Below are 14,672 nucleotides of genomic sequence, written 5' to 3' on the forward strand. Positions count from 1 at the left end.
AAAATTTTTGAGAATGAAATGTTTCCCCTCATAGTGGACTCTTAAGCACGTTCTCCGCATATGCGGCATGCTAGCTGGATATCTTTTGGCATAATTGTTACACGTTTGGCATGGATAGCACACAGGTTGGTATCTTCAAAAAGGCCAACCAGATAGGTCTCACTTGCTAAGGCTGGTCTTAAACTCACAGAGATCGGTCTGCCTCTGCCTCTCGAGTGTTGGGATTAAATTAAGGGTGTGCGCCTCCATGGTCCAGCCCAAAATACAGTATTTTTTTAATACAATAAAACCCTTCTGGGAGATTATTAAAAATGGTTTCTGGGGGCTGGAGAGATGGCTCAGCGGTTTAGAGCATTGACTGCTCTGCCAGAGGCCCTGTTCAGTTCCTAGAACCCACATGGCAGCTTACAATTGTCTATAACTCCAGTTCCAGGGGACCTGACAGATACACATGCAGGCAAAACACCAATTCACAGATAGATAGATAGATAGATAGATAGATAGATAGATAGATAGCCAGATAAAACTATAAAAAAAAAATAGTGGGGCAGTGTTGGCGCATGCCTTTAATCCCAGCATTCGGGAGGGAGAAGCAAGGCATATATCTCTCTGGTAGTTCAAGGCCAGCCTGGTCTACAGAACAAGTTCCAGGACAGTCAGGCATACACACAGAGAAACCCTATCTCGAAAAACAAAAAACAAACAAAATTCTGAATTTGTCTTCAACGTCTCAAAATACACAGCAACTTAGGCTGCACTGCTACTCGGTTGTTTTATGTTTTGTTTGCACAGATCTCAGAAAATAAAATGTGACACCTAGTGGGCGCAACCCTAAAATGAGGTCCTGAAGCTAACCCTCTTCATAGCTTAAGTTGTTGTGGTTGCATGTTGATGGACAGAAGAGAGGAAGGAAGCCAGAGGATTGAGAGAAACCTCTAAAAATGCCAGCCAGCTAGCGTTTTTAGAGGTTGGGAAGACTGACAGCGACTGGGCGGGGCGATGTGATGGGAAGGGCGGGGCGATGTGGTGGGCGGGGTAAAACCAGGGAAGTGGGTGGGGCACAGCGGAAGCTTACGGGGCATCCTGGCCACCACCCAGCATGGCGACCCCAGGCCTAGGCACTTCGGTCCCTGTGTGGCTGAGCGAGGAGGACCTGGGCTGCATTATCTGCCAAGGGCTGCTGGACTGGCCCACCACGCTGCCCTGCGGCCACAGCTTCTGCGTCCGGTGCCTCAAGGGCTTGTGGATCACGCAGCGCGCGGGCGTGGGTGGCCGCCCCTGGGCCTGCCCCACCTGCCGGGAGGGCCCGGAGGCGAAGCCCACGCTGCGCAAGAACCCGCTGCTGCAGGACCTAGCGGACAAGTACCGCCAAGCGGCGCAGGAGCTCGAGGCTGGCCCCGAAGCCGTGCCCGCGCCGGTGCCCGCCTCCGCGCCGCCTCGTCGTCCCGCGCCGCCGCCGGTAGGAACCCCGCACCGCTCTGGCAGCCTCCTTGGGCCTCTCCTGCCCTCCCGATCTCTTCTTCCGCTACGTGATTTTTTTTTTTTTAATCAATTTAATCTGTTTTCGGGAGAATCTTTGGAAAGTTCAGAGTTGTATAAAGAAGTTGAAAAGTGGGCCGGGAGGCGGTGGCACACGCTTTTAGATCTCTGTAAGTTCGAGGCCAGCCTGGTCTGCAGAGCGAGATCCAGGAAAGGCACCAAAACTACACAGAGAAACCCTGTCTCGAAAAACAAAACAAAACAAAACAAAAAAAAAAAAGGGGGGTGGGGGTTGGGGATTTAGCTCCGTTGGTAGAGCGCTTGCCTAGCAAGCACTAGGCCCTGGGTTCGGTCCTTGGCTCCGGGGGGAGGGGGGCTGGGAGGGAGGGAGGGAGGGAGGGGGATGGGGGAAGGCGTTGAAAAGCCGGGCGGGTGACTGCACACCTGTAATCCCAGGATTTGCGAGGCTGAGCTAGGGGCATGCCCCATACCAGCCAGAGCTACATAGTAAGGTCTGGTCACAAACAATAGTTAAAAATGTCACAAACAGTAGTTAATCTAAATCCCATCCAACCGAGGTGTGGTGCCCCCTTGCATATTTCCATTTTCTCGCCAGTCTCTGTGATGTCTGAAAATTTTTAGTGTGGTAGTATATATGCAAGTTTTAACACTCTTTAATTCTATTTAGTTGTTGAGACAGCTTGCCTCTGGTTTTCAAGAGCAGGGATTAAAGGCATGTGCCACCATGACGGGCCAACCATTTGAACGGGGTTTTTTTTTAGTGTACACTTTGATGCCATTTGTCATGTCTCCAATACTGTTCATCTGTCAACGCTGTTTCCAAAGTGATTTCATCACCACAAAGAGGACCTCTGTACCTGCTAAGCAATGACACCTGATTCCTGTCCCTCCAGCCTCCACACATCTCATCTACTGTATCAGACTTTTTCTTTTTTCTTTTTTTTTCTAGACAGAGTTACTCTGTGTAGTTTTGCGTCTTTCCTGGAACTCGCTTTGTAGACCAAAGCTGGCTTCGAACTCACGAAGGTCGCCTGCCTCCGCTTCCCGAGTGCTGGGATTAAAGGCGTGCCCCACCACCGCCCGGCCAGGCTTTTTCTTTTGAGCCACTAATCGGCTCCCAAGTCATGACACTGAGACGTCTTACTAGTTATGAATGCTCAGCCTAGGCTCGTTTCTGGCTAGCTCTTTTAACTGAAATTAACCTATTTCTCTTTATCTACCTTTTGCCTCAGGCTTTTTATTTTTCTTTCCTTCTGTGTATCTGACTTTCACTGCTTCTCTTGTCTAGCTGGCTGGTGGCTGGCTGCCTGGCTTCTTACCCCTGTGTGTGTGTGTGTGTGTGTGTGTGTGTGTGTGTGTGTGTGTGTGTGTGTGTAAAACACACCATTACACAGTTAAAGTAGTATTCCGCAGCATAAACAAATGTCACATATCTTTACCTAGTTAGAGTAATATTCCACAACTTATTTTATGTTTCTGAATTTACCTATTCTACATGTTTCATATAAATGGGGGCCATTCCATGACCCTTTGTGTCTAACTTCTTCCATTCCCATTATACTTTCAGAGCTGACTCTTGTAGCATGTATCAGAACACGCTTGCTTTAGGTGGCTGTCATATCATCTGTGTGGATATATCATTTTCTAATCAACTTATCTAGTAATTACTAATTATGAACATCTGAATTGTTTCTACACTTGACTATTATAACTACTGCTACAATGTCCATTATCTTGAAATCGAGTTCCTATTTTCATCTCTACTCTCTCCAGCTGGGGACTGATGTACCAGGCATGCACTCTCCCCCAGCTCCTCATTAGTTTTCCATATCATGTTAGGTAAGAATCTAACTTCAAACAGGGCATGGTGGCACATTCCTTTAACCCCAGCACTTGGGAGGCAGAGGCAGGCGGATCTCTGTGAGTTTCAGGCCAGCCTGGTCTACATACAGAGCTCCAAGACAGCCAGGGCTATGTAGAGAGAGCCTGTCTCAAAAACAAACCAAAGACTCTAACTTCATTCATTGGTATAGGAATATACATTTCTAGTCAGTGTTTGTTGAAAAGACTCCTCGCCCCTTTAAGTAGTCTTGGCATTCTTGTAAAAAATTATTTTACAGTGTGTCTCAAGGTTTGATTCTCGGCTCCCTATCCTTTTCCATTGCTTTAATGTTTTCTTTCATGCCACTATTGCCCCTTTATTGAGTGGTGGTCCTGGGTCCAGTTTTGGGGACCAGAAGCCCCCTGTTGCTCTTTTCAAGGTCGCACTACAGAAAAGAACCACAGAAGTCATCCAGGAGCTGACAAAATTGTTCCAACAGTTCGTAGACGTTGTCAAGGGCCTTCAAACACAAGGACCTCGCTTGGGATCCGGACGGGACAATGAACTGGGTGTCCTGGGCACGGTAGGTCCAGGTGGGAACAGAGGGGCCAGGGTGAAGGATAGCTTCCAGCTAGAGCAGTATGAGAGAGACATGGAATGCAATGGGTCTCATGTTTGCCATTCTCTTGTCTGCCAAATGTGGGTGGTTGGAAATCTGGCATGCTGGACTTGAGGGTTTTTTTTTTTTTTTGAGACAGGGTTTTTCTGTGTGGCTTTGCACCTTTCCTGGAACTCTCTTTGGAGACCAGGCTGGCCTTGAACTCACAGAGATCCACTTGCCTCTGCCTCCTGAGTGCTGGGGTTAGAGGAATGTGCCACCATGCCCTGTTTGAAGTTAGATTAAAGGCATGTGCCACCACCGCCTGGCTGGACATGAGTTAATGGAAGCTTCCAGTAGGCTGGGATTTGTCCTTCCCACTCTACCCAATCAACTCTCTCTAAAACCACCAACAAGCTCCGTAAATCCCACGGATTTGAGAGTCCTCATCTTCACTGAGCTGTACATTTTTTTAAAGATGTATTTATCTTATTTTATGTGTGTGGGTGTTTTGCCTGCATTAATATATGTATACCATATGCATGCCTGATCCCTGTAGAGGTCAGAGAGGGTGTTGGATCCCCTGGAATTAAAGTTACAGATGACTGTGAGCCATCATGTGGTTGCTGGGAACTGAACTCTGATTCTCTGCAAGAGCAACAAATGCCCTTAACTGCCAAGTTAACTCTCCAGCCCCATTCAGTGACCTTTAAAAAAATTTCATTATTGTATGGAGGGGAGAGTTTCTGTGTGTGTGTGTGTAGAGGAGGGTGTGTGTGTGTGTGTGTGTGTGTGTGTGTGTGTGTGTGTGTGTGTGTGTGTGTGTAGGATATGTGTATGGGGAGGGTATGTATATAGAGGAGGGTGTGTGTGTGTGTGTGTGTGTGTGTGTGTGTGTAGGATATGTGTATGGGGAGGGTATGTATATAGAGGAGGGTGTGTGTGTGTGTGTGTGTGTGTAGGGAAGGGTATGTGTGTGGTAGGGGAAGGTATGTGTATAGGGGTGGGTATGTGTGTAGGGGAGGACAGAGCACAACTTTCAGGAGTCCATTCTCATCTTCCACTGTAGGTCCCAGGATCTAACTCAGGGTGTCAGGCTTGTGCAGCAGGCACTTTTACCAGCTGAGCATCTTGCTAACACCCCATTTCTCCTTTTGAGATGGAATTTTGTTGTGCCGTCCAGGTTGTCCTGCAACATGAACTCCTGGTCCTCCTAAACCAGCTGCCTGAGGATCCCCATTGTGCTCAGTCTCCAGGCTGCTTTCATTTGCTTCTGTTTTATGAGACAGGATCTCTAGCCTAGGCTGGCCTTGAACTCCTGATTCTCCTACTTCCACTGCTTTCTTGCATCTCAACTTTTCCTCTTGGGTATCTCAGAAACAGCACAGTTAAATGCCCCAAACTACGCTTCCTCTGGGGATTCTCCTCACAGCCTTGGTCTCCTTCTTCCAAATACACGAGCCAGAATGTCAAGTCCCTCTGCCCTAACCTGCCTAGCAGCACACTGTAGCTCCGAGGCCAGCCGAAGCATCTTCCAAATCTATTGACCTCTGAGCTCTTGAGAATTCTCTAGTCCAAGCCACGATAATCTTTTGCCTGGACAGCCACCACGCCCTGCAAATGTCCCACTCTATTTTAGTCACCCTTCTTCACACAAATATGACCATGTAACTCATCTTCTTGAAATACTCTGATGATGTCTGCTTAACCCCGAGACAATCAGTTTTTGAAAATAAAAAGGTTATTTTGGGTGGCTGCTTACAGGAGCCCAGTGGCAACGGCAGAAACATGTGGGAGAGCAGAACCTCACAACCTCATGGCCAGGGAGCAGAGGAGAGAGAGGAAAGGAGTGCCTGCTGCCCCCAGTGGCCTAAAGACCTTGCTGTACTCCACCTAAAGGTTCCACTGCCTCCTCGTTATGGCGCCCTGGGGATTAAGCATTTCTAGCTGGGCCTTCAGGGAGCCATGTATGATCCAAACTGTGGCATTGCCTGTTTGGGATTAAGAGCCAATCCTCCCAGAACCAGCATACCACATGGGGTCCCATGCCTGTGTCCTCTCCTGACCACATCCCACATGGGATCCCATGCCTGTGTCCTCTCCTGACCACATCCTACATGGGTTGATCTCCAGCACCCCCATGGTGGCTCACAACCACCCATATCTCCAATTCTAGGGTATTTGACGTCCTCTTCTGGTTTCCTTAGGCACCAGGCACACGTGTGGTACATACACACAAACAGGCAGGCAAAACATTCATAAGTATAAAATAAAAAGAAATAAATGTGCTGGGCAGTGATGGCGCATGCTTTTAATCCCAGCACTTGGGAGGCAGAGGCAGGTTAAGTTTGAGGCCACCCTGGTCTACAGTGCAAGTTCCAGGGTAGCCAGGGTTATACAGAGAAACCCTGTCTTGAAAAAAAGGTTGTGGAAAAACAAACAAACAAAAAACTGCTTGAGCATGATGATTTCTGTTTGTTTGAGGCAGAATCTCACTCTGTAGCCCAGGTTAACTTTGAACTCATAGCAGTCCACTTGCTTCAGGACTTTTGTTTTTTAAAGATTTATTCAGGACTCTTAAGTGCTTGAATTAGAAGCATGAACCACCATTCCCTGCTAGGGAATATTATTTGTTTGTTTGTTGTTATTTGTATGGCATTTTATTTGCATGTATGTCTGTGCCCACATGTATGCCTGATGCTATGTGGGTCCTGGGAGCTAAACCCAGGTTTTGGAAGTGCAGCCGTTGCTCCTAATCATCGAGCTGGGCCTGGAGAGATGGCTCAGCAGTTAATACTGCTCTTCCAGAGGATCCAGGTTCAATTCCCAGCAACCACGTGGCAGTTCACAACTGTCTGTAACCCCAGTTCCAGGGGATCTGATACCCTCACACAGACATGTGCAAAACCCCAATGCACATGAAACAAAAATAAACAAAATTTCAATCATTGAGCCACCTCTCCAGCCCCTAATGTTGTTTTTAAAAGCCTGTTTGGACTTAAATGAGAAAAACTAGGAGGCAGACCTTGAGTGAATTCGATGAGTTCCATGGTTGGCTTTCATTCACTTGTTCTTTACTCCTTGATCAATAGGCTCCTTCCTCTGAGGAGGAACAGTCCTTGAGTTCGCCAAAGCCGGTAATGTCCAATGCATCTGAGAAGAAAATTCGAGAGATTCTCCATAATCTAAAAGAAATACAGGAAAAACTACAAGGGAGTGTCCCACGGACAGACGCTCCTGGAGAACAAGTTCAGGGTGAGCTGACATTATTTAGTGGAGCAGGACTGACTGAGGAGGTTGGTGGGAATGGCCAAATGCCCCGGCTTTGTTCCTTGGGGACGGGGCCCAGAGCATGGCTGCTTTTGGCTGTGGTGGTGTAAGTTGAGTAGGAGTGGGCTGAGGCGTGGTCGTGGCTGTGTACATTTTGGGATGTGACCCAAGGTATTTTCTGTAGCATAGGCCCTGAGTAAAGCAAAACTCACATTTTAAAGACCTGGATCCCAGTTTATGGCTTATCTTTGCTTTTTTTGCCTGAGGATATTGGAAATAGGCTGATTTGGACTTTTAGTTTTCATTCTTTTTTTTTTGTTTGTTTCGTTTTTTGAGACAGGGTTTCTCTGTGTAGCCTTGGGCCTTTCCTGGATCTCGCTCTGTAGACTAGGCTGGCCTCGGACTCACAGAGATCCGCCTGTCTCTGCCTCCTGAGTGCTGGGATTAAAGGTGTGCGCTACCACCGCCCGGCTAGTTTTCATTTTTACTTACATACGTGGTGGTGGTGGTGGTGGTGGTGGTGGTGGTGGTGGTGGGCATGTACAGCTCACACGTGGAGGGAAATCAGAGCCGAAATTGCTCTCCTTACACCAGAGATCAGCTCAGGCTGCTGGGCTTGGCAACAGGTGCCTTTACCCACTGAATCATCTCTGGTCTCTGCTTTCAGTGTTACAGATTTATTTCCTGTGTGTGGGTGTTTGCTGGCATGTATATCTGTGCGCTGTGTGTGTGTGTGTGTGTGTGTGTGTGTGTGTGTGTGGTGCCCTCAAAGGTCAGAAGAGGGTGAGAGCATCTGGTCCCCTGGCATTGGAGTTAGGGATGGTTGTCAGCAAGTGAGTGCTGGGGGCCAAACCAAGGTCTTCAACAAGAGCAACAAGCACTCTTAACAGCAGAGCTGTCTCTCCAGCCTCTCACCAGCCCTGTTCTCATTTTTGAGATGAGGTTTCTTTATGTTGCCCAGGCTGACCTCAAACTTAAGTGATCTTCATGCCTCCCAAGAAGCTGGACCAAGCTGTATCTTCAGCCTCACCTGGCTGCTTTTTATTTTGTGTCCTTTTCTTTGGTCCCGTCCCCCCCGTTTTCAAGACAGGGTTTCTTTGTGTACCCTTGGCTGTCCTGGAACTCGATTTGTAGACCAAGTTGGTCTCATTCACTGAGATCCACCTGGCTCTGTCTTCCAAGTGCTGGGATTAAAGGTGCACACCACCACCATCTGGCATTGTGTCTTTTTTTTTAAAGGCAGTGTGTGTGTGTGTGTGTGTGTGTGTGTGTGTGTGTGTGTGTGTGTGTACACTTGCCACAATCTGTGTGTGTAGGTAAGAGGATAATTTGAGGAAAATAATTCTCTCCTTCCACCACATGGGAATTGAACTGAGATCATCAGGCTTGGTGGCAAGTGCTTTTACCCATTGATCCATCTCATGAGCCCTCTTTTTATTTTTTTGTTTTTTGAGATAGGGTTTCTCTGTGTAGCTTTGGAGCCTTTCCTGGACCTCACTCTGTAGCCCAGGCTGGCCTTGAACTCACAGAGATCCGTCTGCCTCTGCTCCCGAGTGCTGGGATTAAAGGCGTGTGCCACCACCGCCGGCTCTTTTTATTTTTTTAATTAGAAAAATGTTTTTTTACTAACAAGACATGAAACTAAGTATCACAGTACATACCTCTAATTCGAGCACTTGGGAGGTGGAGATGGGAGCATCAGGAGTTCAAGGCCAACCTGAGCTACATGAGAGAGACCCTGTCTCAAAAGGAGTACGGGGGTGGGTTGGAGGGAATAGTAGTAAGAAGGAAAAAAAAGGCACGCAACTATATAATTACTTCTTTTTGTTTGTTTGTATTTTGAGACAGAGTCTCTCTTTGTATTCCTACCTGTCCTAGAGTTTGCTACTTCTTGGTATATCCTATCAAAAATATAGTTTTGGCTGGGCTTCAGGACACACACCTTTAATTCCAGCACTCAAGAGTCAGAGGCAGGTGGATCTCTGAGTTCCAGGAATTTATAGTGAAATCCTGACTCAGGGGAAGCACATCTCTGTATTGTATTCAATTGTTCCTGGGGGAATGTCTTAATTTTACACAGTACCAGTGTGAAGGAACCTCTGTTCTTTCTCTTGTTCTCTTGGACTCATATTTTTGTATATTTTTAATTGTATGTATGTATGTATGTGTGTCTGTGGAAAGGTATGTGCATGTGAATGCAGGTGCTTATGGAGGCCAGAAGCTGGAATTAGAGACCTTGTGAGCCAACCTGACATGGGTGCTGGGAAATGAATTTAGATGCAAGAGCAGTTATGTGCTCTTAACTGCTGAGACATCTTTCCACACTACTTAGAATTATTTTTTTTAAAGATTATTTATTTATTCTGTATACAGAAGAGGGTGCCAGATCTCATTACAGATGGTTGTGAGGCACCATGTGGGTGCTGGGAATTGAACTCAGGACCTCTGGAAGAGCAGTCAGTGCTCTTAACCTCTGAGCCATCTCTCCAGCCCCCATTTAGAATTATTTTAAAGACTCATGTGGTGGCTTACTCCTTTAATCCCAGTACTTTGGAGACAGAGGTAGTCAGATCTTCAGAAGTTTGAGTCCAGCCTAGTCTATATAGCAAGATCAAGGGTAGCCAGAGCTACACAATGAGACCTTGTCTCAAAACAAAACAAAAAACTACCAAATCATTTTAATTTGTATACATGGGTACAATATTCTTTAGATTCATTCATTTTGTACATGTATCAGAATTCCAGGTTTTGTTCTTTTTGTTTTCTTTTTGGTTTTTCAAGACTATCCTTTCTCCTGCCTTCCTATTGGCCATTCAGCTCTCCATTAGCCCAATCAGGTGTTTTAGACAGGCACAGGAACACAGCTTCACAGAGTTACACAAATGCAACATAAAAGAATGCAGCACATCTTTGCATCATTAAACAAATATTCCACAGCATAAATAAATGTAACACATCTTAGTAATATTCCACAACAGTAGGGCTTCCTTACTTTCTCTGTTCCTGCCTTCTCATGGTCATTATAGTCTAGCATATATAATTGCTTAAGTTAGTAATTAAACTTGGAACATGGGGAGGGAGTTGGAGGTGTCAGCAGTTGACCTGAACCTTACATTGGCTCAGGTTACCTGGTTTTATAATAATGGTGTAGAATGTTGACCTATGCGGGCTGTGAGTATTCTGGATAAGAGGGTGCATAAAACACTTTTCTGTCTATAGGGTTTATATGGATCTTTATGCTTAGAAAATAGAGATGAACAAGATCTCTGGTAGCAAGGAGTTTGGAGTTTTTGTGGGGTAAACAGTTAAGAAAAAAGTTCCACGGTGATAACTTGGGGCTGGATATACTTGGTCTGAATGTGGTGTCTGGCACAACCCAGACACCCGGAAATGTGCTATGAGAAAGAATGCAGGCCTGTGCCTGTATCATGACAATTGGATACCTTTGGTTTGCCTTTTGCTAATGGGGCTTCTTCTTCCCAATTATTCTTTTAATTTCTAGAAATGCCATCTTCTTCCGTATGCCTGCTGCCTGACCAGAGGAGTCCTGAACCCAGGAAAGCTTCTCAGTTTGCCTTATGTAAGTTTGAGGTCCACTTAAACATACCTACTAGGGCTGGGATATAACTCAGTAGACCAGCCAGGCAATGGTGGTGTATGCTTTTAATGCCAGCACTCTGGAGACAGAGGCAGATGGATCACTGTGAGTTTGAGGCCAGACTGATCTACAGAGTGAGTTTTAGGACAGCCAGGGCTACACACACACACACACACACACACACACACACACACACACACACAAAACAAAACAAACCCTCTCTCTTGAAATACAAAACAACAAAATAACTCAGTAGATACTTTCCTAGCATGCACAAAGACCCCGGATTCAGTCCCCAGCACTGCATAAACCAGGTGTGATGGTATATACTTGTAATCCTAGAACTTGGGAGGTAGAGGCAGGAGGATCAGTGTTTCAAGGTTATCCTTAGCTACATAGTGTGAGGCCAGCCCAGGCTACATGAAACTCAATCTGAAAAAACAAAAACAAAACAAATAAAACTACTTATATGTAGAATGGAGGGACTTAAAGAATGTGCTGTGCCCACCTCCTAGCTGTGAGACCAATCTTTGACTTCAGACCCTTGGATTTTTTTTTTTTTCTTCTAGACTAGGTCCCCTCAATATGGAGAGCTTAATATAAGGACAAAGGATTCTCCAGTCCAAATTCCCAAATTCCAGTCTAAACTAGGTCCTTGAGCACTTAGATCCCAAGCACATCCATGCTGGGATCATCAGTTACAGCTGCCTGTTTCTTTCCTCACTTACATACATACTGTGTTGGCCCAGGCTAGATGGTCCTCAAGAGCCCTGATTTTGACTTCAGCAGCTCCATTAGCTAGCTGTGCAGCCCTGGACAAGTCACCTCTTAGGGCCTCTCTTCTCTTACCTTTGCAATGGTCATAATAACATGGTAGAATTGCCTTCTGGCTACCTGAGAGATCAGGAGGGAGGGAGAGAAAGAAGTGCCTGGAGTAGAGAAGACATGACATTCACATATTATCACTTTAACAATAGGGGCTGGGAGTGTGGTTCAGTAGTAGAGTATTTGTCTAATGTGTGCAAGCCCCTGGGTCTCAATCCCAGCACTAGACAGACAAGAAGGGAGGGAGGGAGGGAGCGAGGAAGAGAGGGAAATATTACATGTAAATGAATAAAAGATAGACCTGGGCACAAAGCCATTGTACTCACCAAGCACAGGTATTGAAAAAAGTGAAAATGACTTCGTACTGCATGGGATTTAGAGATAGCTTCCCGATGGGAGGTAAGAGAAAGTAAAGGCAGGACCAGGGCATTGATAATACAACAGGAAAGTTATGTAGTTTTCTACAAGTATATGTATAAATTTAATGTGAACATTACCCCAAAAGGCAAAATGCTACTTTTTCTATTGAGTGAATGACTTCCAGCATGGATGGTCAAAAACTGACTATCCATGACTGGTTAGGAGCACTGGCTGCTCTTCCAGAGGACCCAGGTTTGATTCCTAGCACCCTCTTGGTGTCTCATAATAGTCTGGAACTCTAGTCCCAGAGGATCTAACACACTCTGCTTGGCTTTGTGGTGACTGCCTACGTGTGGTGCACAGACTTACATGCAGGCAAAACACCCACACCCATAAATGTGAAAAATATCTGACTGTCTGTGTTCTTGTGGTGTTTATTTCTCCCAGATGCCATCAGTCCGACCTTTGACTTGGGGAGCCTTTCCTGTAGCCTGGAGGTTTCCAACAGTTGCCGGACAGTGACCGTGTCTCGTTGTCTGCAGACCTATGGTTGGAGTCCCGAGAGATTTTTAATTAGCCAGGTCTTATGTTCTGAGGCCCTTTCTTCTGGCCAGAAGTACTGGGAAGTGGATACTAGGAACTGCAACCACTGGGCTGTTGGGGTGGCTTCGTGGGGCATGAAGCGGGACCAGATGCTGGGGAGGACCATGGACTCTTGGTGTATAGAGTGGAAAGGGCCCGGCCAGTTCTCTGCTTGGGCAATGATGAAGAAAACAGACCTTTGCTTAGGCTGTCCCGAGGTTGTGGGTGTGTGGCTAGACCTTGAGCTGGGGAAGCTTGCCTTCTACTCGGTCTCTGATGAGGAGAGGCTTCTGTATGAGTGTGAGGTCTCTGCCTCCTGCCCTCTTCATCCTGCCTTCTGGCTGTATGGCTTAAGTCCTGGAAACTACCTGGAAATAAAGCAGGTACACCCCCGGGGTTAGAACAGTGGTTTCCTAGTCTCTCTGTTTAGGGGCAACTAGAGAAGTCCACTTAAGGAAACTGGATATGGTAGTACATGTCTATAACCCTAGCACCTGGGAAGTGGAGGCAGGAGGATCACTGCAAGTTTAAGGCCAGCCTGATCAACAAAGGGAGTTCAAGGCCAGCTTGGACTACATGGTATGACTCCTTCCACTTTTGAAATTATTCTTTTTTGTGTGTGAGATAAGATTAACTAAACGGGTTTGAACTCTTTGAACCTTGGGCATTTCAGAGAAAAAGCTGGCCTGGGGTGTCTCCTGAAGGTGACCTCTAAGACCTCAGAATAGCCTTAGAGGGACTTTGGACCCTTCTCTATCACTTAGGTCTCATCTGGGATTGTTGGTTCAATCAGTGTATGGCCAGCTTACATGGCTGACCCCTAATTAAAAGCCCAATCCCACAGCATAGCTGGGTAAACACCCCTAGCTAGCATATACTGTGTACGTCCCGTGTACCACTGTTGGGAGGGTAGAGCACTGCCCAATGACTAGTGAGAGGGAGCCTTCCTGGACCTAACCTTGTGTGCCTTTGCTGTTGTTCCTTTTATTCTGTGGCCTTCAATGTAATAAACTGAAATCCTGAGAATCACAATGAGTATCACAGCTGTGCTGAGTTCAGTTTGTCCTTGTAGTGATCGTGGAAGCAGATGGTGACCGTAAGGACACACACAGGACACACACAAAAGGGGTATGTTACTTAGCAATTGCTGTGTAATGACAGTTCCATGAATTTAGTGCTTTAAAGTAATATACGGGCTGGGGTGTAAGTGTTAGAACCTTTACTCTGCACACACAAAGCCCTAGGTTCTGTCCTTAGCCTTTCCTGGTACCAGAACCAGAACTTGATGGCCAATCTGAACTTAATGATGGCTGTTACCCAGGATGATCACCTTCAGTTTTTTTTTTTTTTTTAAAGATTTATTTATTTATTATGTATACAGTGTTCTGTCTGCATGTATCTCTGCAGGCCAGAAGAGGGCACCAGATCTCATTACAGATGGTTGTGAGCCACTATGTGGTTGCTGGGAACTGAATTCAGGACCTTTGGAAGAGCAATCAGTGCTCTTAACCTCTGAGCCACATCTCCAGCCCTGTTTGTTTGTTTTTTGAGACAGAGTCTCTATATGTATCCCTGAGTGTTCTGGAACTCACTCTGCAGACCAGGCTGGCCTCGGAACTCACAGAGATCTGCCTGTCTCTGCCTCCCGAGTGCTGGGACTAAAGGTATGTGCCACCACTGCCTGGCTTCTTCAATATTTATTATCAGGTTCTGTTGAAATCTCCTTAGTAAGCCAACCATAGATGAACAATGCTTAGAAAACAGCCAGGCATAGTAGTGCACACCTCTAATCCCAGCAGGCAGGTGGGTCTTTGCGAATGAAGCCATTCTGGTCTACAGATGGAGTTCTAGAATAGCCAGGACTGTTACACAGAGAAACCCTGTCTCAAAAAACAGTAACAATAAAAAAATTTAGAATAAATCATAACTGTACTGACTGTCTATGGACTTCTTGTCATTATTCCCTACATGGTATCACTTGAAGAAATTACATAATCTTAAGTGTTATAAGTGAATGCAAGAAGATTTGATTAGGTTACATGCAAGCATCGTGAGACTTCTATGAAGAACTTGAGAATCCTCCAATTTTGGTATGTGAGAGAAATACTGGAACCAAC

At 46.1% G+C, this 14,672-nt stretch overlaps 1 protein-coding gene across 1 annotated transcript; it reads left to right on the forward strand.

The window, feature by feature from the left end:
- Nucleotides 1-1,047: 1,047 nt before the first annotated feature.
- Nucleotides 1,048-13,664, forward strand: Rnf135 (ring finger protein 135). The gene is made up of 5 exons (XM_028866952.2): nt 1,048-1,459; nt 3,762-3,905; nt 7,013-7,175; nt 10,693-10,770; nt 12,421-13,664. Exons 1-5 carry the CDS (start codon nt 1,100-1,102, stop codon nt 12,954-12,956), a joined length of 1,281 nt encoding a protein of 426 aa, XP_028722785.1. The 5' UTR covers nt 1,048-1,099; the 3' UTR covers nt 12,957-13,664.
- Nucleotides 13,665-14,672: the final 1,008 nt, after the last annotated feature.

The sequence above is a fragment of the Peromyscus leucopus genome, chromosome 8b (assembly GCF_004664715.2).
Source record: "Peromyscus leucopus breed LL Stock chromosome 8b, UCI_PerLeu_2.1, whole genome shotgun sequence".
In the NCBI taxonomy this organism is placed as follows: Eukaryota; Metazoa; Chordata; class Mammalia; order Rodentia; family Cricetidae; genus Peromyscus; species Peromyscus leucopus.

What these genes read in the sequence shown, in the direction of transcription:
- Rnf135 (XM_028866952.2), top strand. Translation starts at nt 1,100, where the DNA reads ATGGCGACCCCAGGCCTAGGCACTTCGGTCCCTGTGTGGCTGAGCGAG. An exon ending in AACTGGGTGTCCTGGGCACG is followed by an intron (nt 3,906 to 7,012) that starts GTAGGTCCAGGT and finishes CTTGATCAATAG; the next exon opens with GCTCCTTCCTCTGAGGAGGA. An exon ending in TCCTGGAGAACAAGTTCAGG is followed by an intron (nt 7,176 to 10,692) that starts GTGAGCTGACAT and finishes TTTAATTTCTAG; the next exon opens with AAATGCCATCTTCTTCCGTA.